This window comes from Saccostrea echinata, unplaced genomic scaffold (assembly GCF_033153115.1).
Source record: "Saccostrea echinata isolate AGI-Se365-2 ecotype Australia unplaced genomic scaffold, CSIRO_AGI_Sech_v1 ptg000009l, whole genome shotgun sequence".
Lineage (NCBI taxonomy): Eukaryota > Metazoa > Mollusca > Bivalvia > Ostreida > Ostreidae > Saccostrea > Saccostrea echinata.
Window position 1 is genome coordinate 44,907,337 of NW_026889758.1, and position 16,687 is coordinate 44,924,023.

General features: G+C 34.8%; 1 protein-coding gene across 1 annotated transcript; it reads right to left on the bottom strand.

Moving 5' to 3' along the window:
• Nucleotides 1–434: 434 nt before the first annotated feature.
• Nucleotides 435–15,943, bottom strand: LOC133182748 (DDB1- and CUL4-associated factor 4-like). Its single transcript, XM_061317595.1, has 5 exons — nucleotides 15,695–15,943; nucleotides 14,511–15,304; nucleotides 3,288–3,455; nucleotides 2,807–2,921; nucleotides 435–2,105 (listed from the first exon to the last, which is right to left on the bottom strand). The coding sequence occupies exons 1-5, from the start codon at nucleotides 15,903–15,905 to the stop codon at nucleotides 1,915–1,917; spliced, it is 1,479 nt and encodes a 492-aa protein (XP_061173579.1). The 5' UTR covers nucleotides 15,906–15,943; the 3' UTR covers nucleotides 435–1,914.
• Nucleotides 15,944–16,687: the final 744 nt, after the last annotated feature.

Sequence of the window (16,687 nt, forward strand, 5' to 3'; positions counted from 1 at the left end):
TTTTGAATACTTTGTTTCCATAGAAACGTATGTAATAGTTGAAATACCAAACATGTTTATCATGCATTTAAGACATCAGGCCTTCAACTTTCAGAAACAATCATTGCCACTTATTTGCTTTGCTGCAAACGTTAACTGTGGGACTCTGAACATGTTGAAAAATGCCATTTTTCAAACTTTAGGACATGTTGTCATGGTAACCATGACACATAGCAACCAATTTCTGTCTGATTTGAGTTAACGGTGTCAAAGACTTTTATCATAGAGAGTTTGGAGAAATTCAGAGACTATGCGTGCCACAGCTCCTATATAAATGTTCAAGTCGTTACAGAGAATGGCTCTTAAATGCTTAAAATAAGCCTATTATGATTAATTGTAGACAAATACTTACAGAAATTGATATAATTAAAAGAATTTAAAAGATTTTGACCAGATTAATCAATTTTAGGGCTCCCGATTTTGTTTGTTTTTTCTGATATGGAGTGTCAAAAACCAAGGCGCACATGGACACTAAACATAGAAAAAACTTGGAATGGCCTAACTGTAAAAAGTTACATTTATATAACATATCATTTAATTGGAAATGGGCACCTGATCTTGGCCAAGCTGTCTTGTTAAATGTTTTGACATTATACAGATACAACTTGTATGTTCCCTCTTATTGCCAGATGTTTAAACTGGATATATCTTTTTTTGTTACAACTCATTTCATATATTTTACAGATGTAAGGTTTTCTTGTAGATATTCAAACTAAATTTTCACAGCTATAACTTGTTGGATACTCAGTCTTCTTGTCAGATGTTCAGACTTTATAAAGGGTGTTAAGAAAGTTCATTCCAAATTTTTCTTTCATTCTCAAAAAGAAATACAATGAGAGGATATTTAAAATTTGTGATATTTCATGTTCACAGAGTCCATTCTTGCTACCAATAAGGTTTTAACTGTGTTTTGCTGAAAGAAAAAGGGAAGGACAAGTACTGAAACAGATGATGTCTGTGCAGAAAAATCAGAGATGCAGCATATTTGTGAAATTTCTTAAGCACACAGGTCAAAATATCCTTTAAAATACAAAAAATGCAAAATTTATGTAGTCAGTAAAGAATTCCAATATCACAAACCAAATCTTTTGACTGATCTTTCTTTCACCTAAGCTCATCAGTTTTCTTTTTGATATAGGCTAAGCTGTGGAGAAACAAAAGTAAATAATCCTACATTTTCACACAAAATGACCAGCAATTCTGTCATTTTTGATGTTTTAAAGATGTCTATACATTATATATTTATATATGAAAAAAACCCTTTAACTTCCTGCTAGAAATTAACTGCTTTAAATTGAAAGCACAATCTTGTGATTTTGTCAGACTGGAAAATTAACCTCTTCAGTTTAACACTACAGTAAAACTTGTTTAGTACGAACACGGATATAGCGAATTTTTCTTGGATCCCTAGCTATATAAATTTAACGAATTTCTTATACGGATATAATGAATAACGGATATAACAAAGTAATTTCACAGGTCCCAGTGACTTCGTTATAACCAAGTTATACTGTACTTTGAAATTTTCAAAATACTTCATTATGGAATGAACTTTCTTAACACACTTTACATGTACAACTTGTTGCCAAATCCTAACAGATGTTCAGACTTTAAACATGTACAACTTGTTGCCAGATCCTAACAGATGTTACACTTTATACATGTACAACTTGGTACCAGATTCTATCAGATGTTCACACTTTATACATATACAACTTGGTACCAGATCCTAACAGATGTTCACACTTTATACATGTACAACTTGGTACCAGATCCTAACAGATGTTCACACTTTATACATGTACAACTTGGTACCAGATCCTAACAGATGTTCACACTTTATACATGTACTTGGTACCAGATCCTCACAGAAGTTCACACTTTATACATGTACAACTTGTTGCCAGATCCTAACAGCAGTGCAGAGTTGCCAGCTTTGTTTCCCCATCTATCAGAATACAACACCACTGGTATGCAGGTTGAAGAACAGGGCACTGGAGATGGAATGGTTCTAAGGAGTCTCCCTGAGTTCTTACACCAAAACCTTGTGTAACCTTCTAAATCACCTGAAACCAATACAAAGTATTGAATTAAATATTATTCTGAAATATTAAACCTCATCCTCTGACTGACTTTACCACTGGCGGATTTAAGGGGGGGCGTGGGGGGCGCACGCCCCCCCTAAAATTTTCAAAGTATGATATGACTAATATTAATAATGCCATACTGTGGTATATAACTAACCAATACCACTATTTTTGTGCCTGGTTTTACTCTTAAAATACACGAAAACCCAGGAGCTTCCGGGGGCTTCGCCCCCTGGGCCCCCACCAGGGCTTCGCCCTGGACCTATTGGGGGCCATAAGACGGCCCCCAGACCCCCTGCCTAAACGAAGTTATCTACGCCCCTCCTAATCACAAATCCTGTAACCGCCCATGTTTACTCTACCTTGGATGAGGTATAAACTACAAAACATGTACCACTTTTGTTTATATATACTTATATACATTTACTCTCTATTTAGTTTTTGCTACAATACAGTGTATGAGTAATCCTTTGATTTTATAATTGTCAATTTTGATTTCAAAATCAAGCTTTTTACTGTATCATTCAGGTATGATCCTCTCTGTATGTTTTTCTCATGTTTCTTAGTCATTTTAATGCAAAATGCACACAGTTATAAAAGACTTTAAAATCCTATGTTAAACCACTACTTAGAAAACAAACAGGACAACGTAAGAAAGAATGATAAAATATTATACTTACATCCATAAACTAACTTCTCTGAATCATCCATGTGAATTGGGATGCGTGTACCCTCATTTTTCATTCCTCTGTATTCCACCACTACCTTCTTCATCCGAAGATCCCATAGTAGTGCCTTAAATAAAAGATTTTTTTTTATAAATTTAATCAATTGAAATTCATTACCTTTCTGTATGAATGGATACTTACATTTGTCCAATTCATTTTTTTAAATTAAATCTTAAAACTGTGAAATGAAAGGTTTTGTCCCCTACCTTTTCCATTCCTCTCACAAAACCATTAAATGTACAATCCCAAACAGTTTGAACAAAACCAACAATATAAACAGACTTTATTCGCATTATTTTTATTTTAAAAAATTCTAAAAGGGAGGCTGGTTACTACAATGCACCATTAGTCAGTAAATATATGATTATACTAAGGCAAAATTCTGTGAAATTAAGTTTTTCAAATAATTTTGAATAATTAGTTAATTACATACATTTCCAAGTGCATCACTGGATAAGAGATGGACATCATCTTGTGTCAGCTGTAGACTTGTCACAACTCCTTTCATTCTCAGCTCCGTTAATGTTCGACTAGGGTGGCTGCGAGTGTCCCGAGTCAATATATGCCCCTTCATATTGCCACAAAACAGGAGACAAGGATTCTGAAGTGTAATTCGAATGATATAAAAAGTGTACACAAACTAAAGGTACTGTGAGCAGTGAGCTCACAAAATGATACCCCCACTTCCTTATAAATACTAGAGGTGCTGCCAGCACTGAGCTCACCAAATGATACCTCAACCTTAGCTCTCATATAGGTATAATGGCAAAGTCCATTGTTTGCTATGGGAAAGTAAGAGGTAACAATGGCACAATATAATAAAAATTCTATGAAATTATCATTAAAATTTATTCAGTGATATAGAAGAAGTTGTGGATAAGAAATGGGTACCCCTGATATCATAGAAAGAATGACAGTGTCCATGTTTTGTTATTGGAAACCTAAAATATGTGTCCAATCAACGAGTAAAATAGGAGGTGCACAATGGCACAGTGCATAAATATTCTGCGAAAGTATCATTAAACTTTATTCAGTGGTATAGGAGGAGTTGCAGAAAAGAAATGGGTACCCCTGATTTCATAAAAAGAATGGCAGTGGTCACATATTGCTATGGGAAACCTAAAATATATGTCTGATCATAAAGCAAAACTAGAGCAGAGCTCGTTGCAAAGCAACGAGTAGGTCTTCCGTTGGAGCTGCGAACAGGAAGAAGTGACCTTGAGTCAAGGTCATGCCACATTCTAAGGTTATAAGCAATCTTGTAAGGGGTATCAACTTGCAATGTCTCACCAGTAGAAAGACAGTTAAGGAATGTTGTTTCTCCGTTGATGACCTTGAACTCGTTCAAATGACCTTGCATCAAACCATGACACACTCTGGTTATAAGCAAACCCCATCTTTGTGTTACCGACTCGACAAGTTAACACATGTTCTTTCAGACCATTCATCCAGTCAAAACATTCTTTCCTTAGTGACCCTAAATTTAATCAACATGGCCGTAGGAACCGAGGGAGGGGGGGGGGCGTGCCCCCAATAATTTTGCCGATGTATAGATTACTATAGTAGACATAGATACTATAGCTTGTGCCACCTCGATAGAAACGTCTGATAACCTTCTTTTTTTTGCTTGTCAAGGAATTTTTGGTAGTTGGTGACCTTTTTTTTGCTTGTCAGGAAATTTATGGTAGTAGTGCCCCCTCAACTGTCAACTGAAAATGTATGGCTGTGCCCCCCCCCCAAAAAAACTCTGAATTTGCTTCCTATGGGCCTGATCAAGGCAATGATACACTCTGTATGATATCAGCGATACCCTTTTGTGTGTTTCGCAGTTGACAAGTTCACAGTTTGCATTTATTGCATGATAGTGAGGGAGACATGAAGATTTCTTCGCCCATAAAAAATCATATTCCCCGAGGGCAACTTGAAGATTTCTTCGCCCATGAAAAATCATACTCCCCGAAGGCAACGCCCGAGAGAAATATGATTTTTCATTTGCGAAGAAATCTTTATGTCTCCCTCACTATTATGCAATAAATTGTTTATAATACCGAATTAACCAAAATGCAGGAATTACAAAGGAGATCCAATGAATAAAGCAAACATGCATTTGATGAGAACGATATGAAAGAGATGTAAGTTACAGGTACACCAATAGCCTCGTTTCATTAAAAAAAAAATCCTACGTGACAAGTTTGTGTGATCACACCAGTAACATTCAAACACCATTACATTTTTACACATTTAAATCGACACAATCAATCAACGATAATATGCTGACGGTGCGACCGTTGGGCGAGTGCATTGTTCACTTAATTTTAAGATCCACCTCTTCAAACAGCACGAGACATTTGGAACGTCTAGACTGTGACGTCTCATGACGTATGTTAGCTGTATTTCCATAAACGAATTTTGAAAAGTGCAAACATTTTAATAAAGAACGTTTAATCTAATATCTGTATGCAATTCCATTAATTAAGGTGATTTTTTGGGGTGAATTTTTAGTTGTTGTTACCGCGCGAACGAAGTTAGCAGCGTCGCTATAAACAATCTAACTCCTCACTCGTTTAATTGTGACGTCACAATCGTGAAACACGACGTTTTGTTGCAGGGCAAACATGATGGACACGTGACATTCTCGGCCAATCAAATTCTATTTTACTAGTGATTTTTCACTTGTAAGCTAGTTTTCACAGAGGTATAATAAACGTTTTTTTAGACCATACATCGAAATAAATTATCATAATTTCTATAGTCGTAATTTATTAGGTTCAACTCACTGCTTTAAAGGATCATTGTAAATGTTTTATGCCCAATTTGGATACTGAACAACATGTGATTTTTGAAACACTGATGCCCCCATATGGCATCTTATGGCAAAAGTTAAAAGTTTCTCAAATGCAAGTCAAACTCCATGGTCAAGATCAAAAGATAAAAAAAAAATGTTATTACCCAAATAAAGGTCTTGAACAAAGAATATACTGTGAAATATATACTTGTATGAAAGCCACAGCAGCAACAGTTTAAAAGTTATGGCCAAGGTTAATTTCTTTAAAAGGTCAAACTCCAAGGTCAAGGGAACATAATTGTTTGTACTTGAGGGAAGGTCTTAATTGTTACAAGGAATACACATGTGGTATTAAAAAAGCCTTAGCACCAACTGTTCAAAAGTTAAAACCAAGGTTAAAGTTTTTCAAAAGTAGGACATAATCAAAGGTCAAGGTAAAATGGTCAAAATTAAAGGTATACAATGACAGGCCTTGTCACAAGAAAATTACCTATGTAATATAAAAGCCCTAGTACTAGTCATTCAAAAGTTATTGTCAAGGCTAAAGTTGTTTAAAAGTTGGTCAAACTCCAAGGTCAAGGTCAAATGGTCAAACATATTTATACCCAAGGAGGAGACTTATCACAAGGGATACAGATGTGAAGTATAAAAGCCATAGGACCAACTGTTCAAAAGTTTTGGCCAAATTATAGTTTGGTAAAATTTTGCGAAAGAGGATCAAACTCCAAGTTCAAGGTCAAGAGGTCAAATATGTTGGTACCTGAAGGAAGTCCTTGTTACTAGGAATACACATAAGAAATATGAAAGCAGTAGTTCCAACCAATCAAATTTTATGGGCATAGTTAAAGTTTTTGCGGACAAAGAGGCTAACACAGTCTAACAGACAAATAGACAGGTGGACAGGACAAAAACTGTATGCCCCCCGGATCTTCGATTACAGTAGCATAATAAAATGTCGGCGTCTTTAGGTTTTCGCATTGGCCTTAAATCTGAAAATCCAACGGATTACAAGGTGCATTACGATACGCTTTCACATCATGTTCTATAACCCAGAGCATATTGTCTGCAAAGATAAATATTTAATTCAGTATTTAATTAGCTATGCATAATTATCTATGTTGTTTTAAAAAGGAAATATAAAAAAAAATATTTGTTTTATATTTTTCGATGTAGAGATATACAGAAAATGTTTTCCAATTTTAAGTCCTATCGCAATACACATTTAAAAAAAAAGTGTGTGTTGGAGGGGGGGGGTCATTACATTTTTGCTGGGATTCGCCTATGTATGATCGTAGAGAAACAAAGAGTGGGGAGGGTGCAAGCAGCAACTAAATCAAAATTTACATATTAAAACTACAACAAAAGACTATTTTCAGAAGGTCTGCCACCCCCCCCCCCCCCCGTACAATCCGTACAACGGACCTGTGAGAAAAATACTGATCCTACATTCAGAGTCCCAGGGCACCAGGAAAGAGTGGCAAAAAGAGAATATCGGTTTATTTCAGTCTATAAGTCGAATCAAAATATCTTTTCCTCAAGAGTCTTCTTTCTTTGAGTTCTTCCCAGTGATCGTGTGATTTATTTCATTTAATTTACGTTCTGTACTGGACTTGGAAAATGAGGACATCTTTAGGTTCCTGAGCTGGCCTTGAAGCCCGCAGAACAGATTTTCTGCTTTATGATAAATTCAAGTGATATGTAATACGGTATTAATTTTGTGTTGATTTTATTAATGTTAATTTCATCAAGAAATATGAAAAATTAATGTTTTAACTATACATAGTGAGGCATTTTTTGTGTGGAACGATTATTTTGGGGGTTTCACGATTTTTTCATATGGTACACATGATGAGTAAGTGCAATAAATATAATTTGTGGGGTCTGTCCACAAGTACCTGTTGTCAAGCCCGTAGAAAACAATTACAGTTTTTTTGGGAAGGGGGGGGGGGCAAATAGAAATTTCCACAGGTACTTGTACTCGATTTTTTCCTATGGTACACATGATGAATAAGTGTAATAAATATAATTTGTGGAAAAAAATGTCCAACAAACATTGGGGTTGAATTTGGGGGGGGGGGGGATCCTGTCCACAAGTACCTGTGGAAATTTCTTGATACATAAACAGAATTTAAAAGCATGTATTAGACATCTTTTGAAGGGGAGAGGGCACGGCCGTAATTAAAAGTTATATAGAGACTAGGAAGGAATGAACTGTCATTAAATTTTGGTTAAGAACTATTACCTAAACTCTTCACTTTCACATTTTCAATTACAGATTCTTGTTTTTAAAAAGCTATACATGTACATTTATATGTATCTATTAGATGCATAAATTATGTTATTAATCATTTTATCTTAAAGGAAAAGTAAAAATCTCAATCAAACTTGTTCCGCATATTATGCTCTCTGATTCATTACTCAACAGATGCTTCATATACATGTAAGAAGGGAAGACTGCAGACTGCAGGTGTGATAAATTCACAGCATGCAGCTCCAGCCTTAATTCCAACTTTGTTCCAAAATATTATTATTCAACGCGAAAAATTAGAATTAGCCGATAGAATATTTTGAATCACTTCGGAAATGCTGCCGTAACACCAGACTGAGTTCACAATATCGAGTGATTTTGATTGACAGGTGTAGCGCCGTTGTGCATGGATTTCGTGTAACTATACATGTACTGCAGATTGTGGTTGAAAATAATAAACAAACAGATCTAAAGAAAAGATATTGTATACTATACATATATTTGTTAAGAACCAGTTCATTCATGAAACGAATTTAGTCGTATTATGTGGGCCCATGTTAGATTTGACAGGTTGATTTACTAGTAGAAATTCAATGGATCACCGTCATTTAGGGTATTCCGAATCACCCCGCACATCGCGACTCTCGGTAATTTACCTTACCGCTGTACCTCGCACGACACATGCACAGGTGTGACAACCAAACAGTCATTATTAGTAAGGTCTATACTTATTGCATACAACAAATAAAGAGGTAAACATAATGCGTTAACTAAAAGAATTAATTATTTTAATTCATTAACTTCCTATCCTTTTCGAAGAAAATGCCCGTGTAGAAACGTATTTCTCATCGATGTCGTGGCGTTGTTGGTGGATGAAACATGGCATATAAGGTATCGATAGAACGGCAATTTTATAAGCTTTTGTGAGTATTATTTGTTTTTTATAACACCTCAAAAATATACTAGTTATGGCCGCATTTGTAGCCCCCTACAGTTTCGAACCACGTGTGTACATGCCCCTAGCCAAATAAATTGCACACGCTACATGTATACTTGTTATATGTCAGATTATTATTTTTTTTTATAACATTGTTTTTCTTAAATGCAAGGGGTATGAAAGTAATGATTTGACAAAGCAAGAGCTATAATAAGACTATCCCGTGTCCCGGTATACACTTGATCAGTGTTGATCAATGTTCATATGTACGAGTACACGTATGCAAATAATTCGATAGCTTTTGAAGATTTCAACATACATTTTTGTAACACGCATATTTGTAATAACCACTTTATATACAAAACAAAATTTCATTCTCTTATATGGTAATATGGACGTCGTAATAGATCTGACTGAATGCTTGACATGCCTGTTTCAAAAACGTTTCCTAAGTTATCTTAAGATATGCCTAAGTTATAACTTTAGAAGTTCCTAAGATTTATCACAGCTGTATCACGAAACAATCTTATCTAAAAAAAAATTTATAAGTCATTTCTTAAGTTGTGCCTTTAAGGACTAATAAAATAACATTCCCGCTCTATATACAACTCTCAGTATGGTATATATTTTTAGATTCAAAAAGAAAGGGTGCGAGGATTAGGGATTGCCCCCACTTTTAAAGGATTTGGCCACAAGTATGCTTAACATTGCGAAGTGTTTTGCTAGATCTAAGCATTCACAGACACACCCTTTCAAGCCATCTTCCCTTCCGAGCACACGATATTTGTATTTTAATTTTTAAACATTGTTCTAGGCGTTATACATTTACTTTATTTTGTTCTTATAAGGTATCTACATGTAAATAAAATTTTAAAATGAATGCTTCGTAGCGAACACATGCGAGTTTATATTTTTCAAACAATCTTTGCCAATTACTACACTGCATGTACATGCTAGTTGTTTGTGCGGTGTAGAGCAACAATGTATTTCAACATCGAGGTGCCCGCGGCTCTCTGTTGCCACGTGTATGTAAACGAGGACTGGACTACAACACTTAAAGACACAAAGCGGCAGAGACGGATGAAACTGTTTGCTATATTACAAAGACTTGAATTATAGTACATGTATATTTGAAGGAATTTTTATTTATGTTAATGTTTATTTAATTCTATAAATAATAAATGGACATTCACAAGAGTGGTGGTAAAAATAATATGTGCGTAGCATGCGTAGTAATTACAATTATTTACCGAAGCCCCCATTCAATTACAATTGCAGATGAATTAAAATACAACAACACGGGATAGAGCAATACTTTTTTTAAATGTATTGTTGCGTGAACAGACAAAAACAGCGATTAAAATTCAAAATGATTTTTATGCACCAGTGTTTGGAATTAAGATTATAAAAGATCGGTAAAGTAATCTTACTGATTCGATATAATTAAAAACATAACTTTCCATTAATTAATAGCTCTTTGCACAAAATTGACATTATACGCGATCACAAATACTAGCTTTGTTTATGGTCACAGGTGGCTAGTACACTGGTGACCTCGATCAACAGCGTGGGATTCGCGCGTTGGGTTACATAACTAAACATCGAGCTGAACATGGAGACCGTAATATGCATACAGCTAATGATCGTGAATTATTCAATGCATACAGTTTAAAATCACTTACAAAGTTTGTTGTAATAATAAACGTAGAAAGATAGATTTAATATTCTCCGCTTTTGAACACTATTAACCTAATTTAAAAAAGAAGAAAAGAAAGACTAGTTGTAATAAATAATTTAATAGTGAACCATAAACCATGTTTTAAACCTTATTAAAAAGAAAATTAACATTAAATACCGCAGGGTATATTATTGATAGCAAGTCTGTTTAAGTTATACACATGAAGAGGTCTAATTTCCTTGCCGAATGAAAAACGTTACCTGTTTACCTGGCCTGCTTTCTAATACGTATTACGCAATACCCATGGTATACTCGAACAAAACAACATTTTCATTAGATCAAAAAGGTGTAAAAGAACAATTTTGTTCCCAAGATCCAGATCGAAATATTTACCGTTTTTGAGTTATAAAGCAAAAACTTTTAAGGGCCCAAGATCCCTAATCATAGGGGCCAGCCCCTTTTAAATAGTATAATATGAAAGCCCTTGCAATTATGCGCAACTTTTGTTCTACATGTCTTAACAAAATATTTCTAGTTTTCAAGATATAAAGGAAAATATGTCAATTTTTTTGCTGTTTTCCGCGTTCTAACTTTTGACCCCTCTCTAGCGCCATTTTTAATGCAAAAATCAAAAAAAAAAAAAAACCGATGTGCACAACTTCAATGCTTCCTCTTTTCAATTTCAAAGGGTTTTGTGCTCCAATTATAACCATTTCTGAGCCTTTGTCTGGAAATGGGAGGCATGCAAAATTCAATCAAAGGGGAATAACTCGTGAACAGAAGGTAATTTCCGAATTGTATTACGGTATTCTGACAGTGTTTTGTAAAGTCTAAAAGCTCTGAAAATTTGAACAAAATCTGTTTAAAAATGAGGAAGATATGAAGCGTCAAAGTTGGCGTCTAGGAAAAAAAAAAAAAAGAATAATCTTAATCATCACAATCAGTAGAAGGTCTTCCGTTGGAAACGGAAGACCTTAATAAGAGGTGCACAATGCATTATGTTTTAAATATTCTGTGAAAGTATCATCAGATTTTATTCAGTGGTATACGAGGAGTTGCAGATAAGAAATGGGTACCTCCAATATTAAAGAAAGAATGGCAGTGTGTATGTTTTGTCATTGGAAGCCAAAAATAGATATCCAATCAGAAAGTAAAATAGGAGGTCTCATTAAATTTAATTCCATTGTATAAGAGGAGTTGCAGATAAAAGATGGTACAGAGTGTAAGGCCATTCCAAGTTTTTATGCCCCCACATCGAAGATTCGGCAAGGGTATAAAGTTTTTGCCCTGTCCGTCCATCTGTCTGTTTCTCTGTCTGTTTGTCCACAAAACTGTAACATTGCTCATAACTTTTGATTGGTTGGAGCTATGGCTTTCATATTTCACATGTGTATTCCTTGTGACAAGACCTTTCTTGGGTACCATCATATTTGACCTTTTGATCTTGACCTTGGAGTTTGACCCAGTTCACAAAATTTTACCCAACTTTAACCTTGGCCATAAATTTTGAACAGTTGGTGTTAGGGCTTTCCTACTTCACATGTGTAATCTGTGTGACAAGACCTTCCTTTGGATACCAACAACTTTGACCCTTTGACCTTGACCTTGAAGTTTGACCTATTTTTGAAAAACTTTAATATTGGCTATAACTTTTAAACGGTTGATGCTAGGGCTTTCATACTTCACATGTGTAGTCCTTCTGACAAGACCTTCTTTTGGATACCAACAAGTTTGACCCTTTGACCTTGACCTACGAATTTGACCTACTTTTGAAAAACTTTAACATTGGCCATATCTTTTGAACAGTTGATGCTAGGGCTTTCATTTTTCACATATGCAATCCTTGTGAAAAGACCTTCCTTTGGATACCAACAACTTTGACCCTTTGACCTTGACCTTTGAGTTTGACCTACTTTTGGAAAATTTAAACCTTGGCCATAACTTTTATACAAATGGTGCTAGGGCTTTGATTTTGCACTTGTGTAATCCTTGTGACAAGCCCTTCCTTTAGATACCAACAATTATAGTCCATTGATCTTGACCTTTGAGTCTGACCTACTTTTGGTAAACTTTAACCTTGGCCATTTCTTTTTAACAGTTGGTTCTAGGGCTTTCATACTTTACATATGCAATCCTTTTGACAAGACCTTACTTTGGATACCAACAACTTTGACCCTTTGACCATTACTTTGGAGTTTAACCTACTTTTGAAAAACTTTAACCTTGGCCATATTTTATAAACGGTTGGTCTAGAGCTTTCATATTTTTACATGTATTTCTTGTGAGAAGGCCTTTCCTTAGGCACCATTAATTTTGACCATTTGACCTTGACTGTGATGTTTGACTAACTTCTGAAAAACTTTAACCTTTTCCATATCTTTTCAATGGTTGCTGCTAGGACTTCATATTTCACAGGTATATTTCTCAGTACAAGACCTTACTTTAGGTACCAGCATATTTGATTTGCATTTGAGAAAGTTTAACCTTCGCTGTATAAAGTTGCCATACAGGGGCATCCATGTTTCACAAACACATCTTGTTCTATGCTTAGCGTCCGTGTGCACCTTGGTTTTTGACATCCAAAAAAACAAACGAAATCATAAGTCCTGAATTTGATTATTCTGATCAAAATATTTAAATTCTATCAATTTCTCAAAATATCTGTTTATAGTATGTTATATAAGGTATATATTTTTAGCATTCAATACCTTGATTTTGTATAAAAATTTTTTTTTAAATCTTTCTACAAGAAATATAGATTAATGAAATGAAATTCTTCAAATTGTGTCATTTTTATGACTAAAAAGACTGTGTTTATTTTTTGGCTTTTTTTTTTTGCAAATAGGTAGGTAGGTTTTTGAAATATGGGTGGATGCTAAACAGAGAAAAAAACTTGGAATGGTCTAACAGACAGACAAACATCCCCATCACTATTCACCCCCTAGTTTTCAAGTGGGGGGTATAATAATGGTAAGGTCCATGTTTTGCTATTGGGAAACTAAAAATGTGTGTCTAACGGAAAGAAAAATAAGAAGTTCGCAATGTCACTACTGTGGAATCATGAGATTTCATGGAGGCTCAATTTTCGTGGAATTCGTGGGTACCTCTCATCCATGAATTAACATCCTACACAAATAATAAACTATGCTTACAAAGTCATATTTCCTTCAGATCTGTAGGTATAAATAAATACACGGAATTACATCTCCATAAACCTCTAAAATTTAAGAAATCCACAAAAATTGGACCCCACGGCCACAAATTTTAATGATTCCACAGAATGTAAAAAGGTTCTGTGAAAGTCTCATTGAATTTTATTCAGTAGTATGGGAGGAGTTGCAGTAAGAGATGGGTATGCCCATATAAAAGAAAGAATGGAAGCGTCCATGTTTTGCTATGGGAAACTCCCAAGTATCTCTCTGATTGAAATGTAAAATAGGAGGTTACAACGGCACTATGTAATGAAGATTCTGAAAAAGTCTCATTAAATTTTATTCAGTGGTATAGGAGGAGTTGCAGAAAATGGATGGCTATCCTAAGTGTAGAGAATGTGAAGACGAACAGACAGACACTCCCATCATTATATATCCCCGCTTTTCAAGATGGGGGAATAATTCAAGCAAGGAATATAATTAACAAACTTGCAAATTGTCTTTTAATAGAAAGATTTTCTAATTGGCAAAAATTTTTATATTATTTCATAAATAATTCATGGAGTCAAAATTACCGGTACACATAGAAATTAAATTTGAGTCCCATTCTAGCAAGTTGTTACAGGCATTACCTACTTAGAACATAATTTATATAAATCTCTCAATTTTGAAAATTGCAAAAGATATAAAACACTTAACAACAAATATTGCTATCTCCCTAAAAGGCTACTTTTTTTGTCATATACAACTGTAATATTCTCCTTATTCAGACCTATTGAATCAATGAAGAAAATTTAAATAAATGACTGTATTTTCATTAACTTGGTCAATTTGTTGTATGTTATCTCTAATTTACCTGATGAGTGAATGTCGTACTGAACACATCACTTTTGTATGAGTAGATTTCCCAGAGTCGACGAGTTTCTACCTCAATCAGTAAGGCACCCTTCTCACATCCAATACTGAACCTCCTATAGTCCGAGTCCAGAGCACAACACCAGATGTATTTCTGACCAATACTGTAAGAATTGGGGGTCCCACACAAGCCTTGATTTGAGACCTTACAAACGTAAGCTGTGCTGCTAGTGTTACCAATAAAAGGCACTGTTGTATACAACAAATGAAGAGGTAGTGATTTCTTTTTTTCTGTCCAAAATATGCTAGATGCACCAGCGCACAAACTCAGATCTGACTTCTCAAAATCAATTTCTATTGCACCAGAATAAGCCATTGTGACATATGCAATATTTATAAACTTGGCTAAACTACTTGTAAGATCCCACAATGATATAAGTTTATCACAATTTGAATTTAATCCCATCACTTTTGGGTGTTCCACAATTCCATGAATTGATGGCACATCTATTGTCTGAGTGGAATTATTATCAATGCAAGAAATTCTCTTATGAATGAAATATCTCTGAAACTGACAACTACTAATACTTCCTAACTCTTGTCTGCTTATTAATTCAAGGAAATGGTGTGTATGTAATTTGTCTGTCTGTCTGTTAAGGTTTTCTTTCCTTTTCACTTCCTTTGCTTTCTTCTCTATATTCTGATTTGTTATGGTGTGTCCAAGGCTGGAGAATTGATTGGGTTGAATTTTGAAGTATTTTTTCTTCTCTGGGTCATAATAGAATCCTGGTATTTGTATATGCAAGTTAAAGAAAAGAGCAAAACTTTTTTTATAACGACAAAACTCAACATGCATTTTTAACTTCTATAAACAAGCATAATTATATACATTTTAGATCATGTACATGTATATCTGCATGTTAAGGTAATTAAAATTAGATTTATTGTGATTAGAAATGAAAAATATTGCTGTTTTCGTATTACTTGTTGCTGATTTGTTCAAAGTAAAACCACATTAGATTTAATCAGTTAATTGTCCACAAAAAAGGGTCAGCATGTAATAACATGAAACTACAAAAAGAATTGTCATTATTGATGACTCGATCAAACTAACTAAGCATTTCAACAGTGATTACAATAATAATGTGTAGTTTACAATACACAAAAAATCATAATAAAGGATATCATAATCTGTAGACGTTCTCGGACTGGAACTTCCCTCCCCTGCGCCATCCCTTGTTGATCCAGACCTTATACCGTTCGCATCCGAGTACAGACGTTTTTTGTTTCGACGTTTCCTCCCCATATTCCCAAACCGTTTGCATGGTTTGTAGTTGTTTGAATCATCCTCTTTTCTACCTCTGTTCCATGTAGATTTAGACTGTCTTGGTTTCATAATTTGATAGCAACAACTGACTAGAGCATGATTTTAATTTTTAGACAGAAACTATTTACTTTTGTTTCGGACACTCTACTTTCATTTTAAAAGTTTGCGCTCCCGCATTATGTATATTTTGTACGCCTTGCGCACAAACCGGATCCCTCACTAATTATTGGCATATTAATGTTTTAATTATTGATTATATCACATAAAAAGTTAAAAACAGGATAAGATTTTTAAGAAGTTTTTTTTTCAGAATATTCATTGTAAATAAAGCAGTTATACGTGTTGTCGCATAGAAATTGTCATAGAGACAGTGGCGAAGCGAGCGTACGTGTCATTTAGTACGAGAGAGAGAGAGAGAGAGAGAGAGAGAGAGAGTAAATTATTAATACACGATAACTGAATCGAACATCATTGAAATTAGAGTAACATGGATTCTATATCTGATAAAAAAAAATTGCATCTTTCACCCCCCCCCCCAAACTCCGGGCGATATCCTGAACCACGAAGGGGGGGGGGGGGGACGCGGAACTGTACATGTAGCGTTATGGTTTTATATTTTAGCCTTAGACCATAACGATGATGTGGTCAAAGACTAAAATGTAACCATAACGTTACGATTCTGCAACTACATCCAGGTATCAGTTTTGAATTTACTGAATGGAGGTACACTGTATAAATAATAGCTGTAAACTTTACATGATAACTATATTTTGTACTTACCTCAACCCAGTAAATTAAAAGTGAAATAGAGAGCATCGTCGGTTACCAACGGGTGACCTCGTCTTTTACTC

Bases quoted from the DNA above. Each gene is read 5' to 3' on its own strand.
- LOC133182748 (XM_061317595.1), bottom strand. From the start codon at position 15,905: ATGAAACCAAGACAGTCTAAATCTACATGGAACAGAGGTAGAAAAGAG. The intron at 2,922-3,287 runs GTATGTAATTAA...CTTTTATTTAAG, and splicing joins CCAGTGATGCACTTGGAAAT to GCACTACTATGGGATCTTCG. The intron at 2,106-2,806 runs GTAAGTATAATA...TATTGGTTTCAG, and splicing joins AGAGAAGTTAGTTTATGGAT to GTGATTTAGAAGGTTACACA.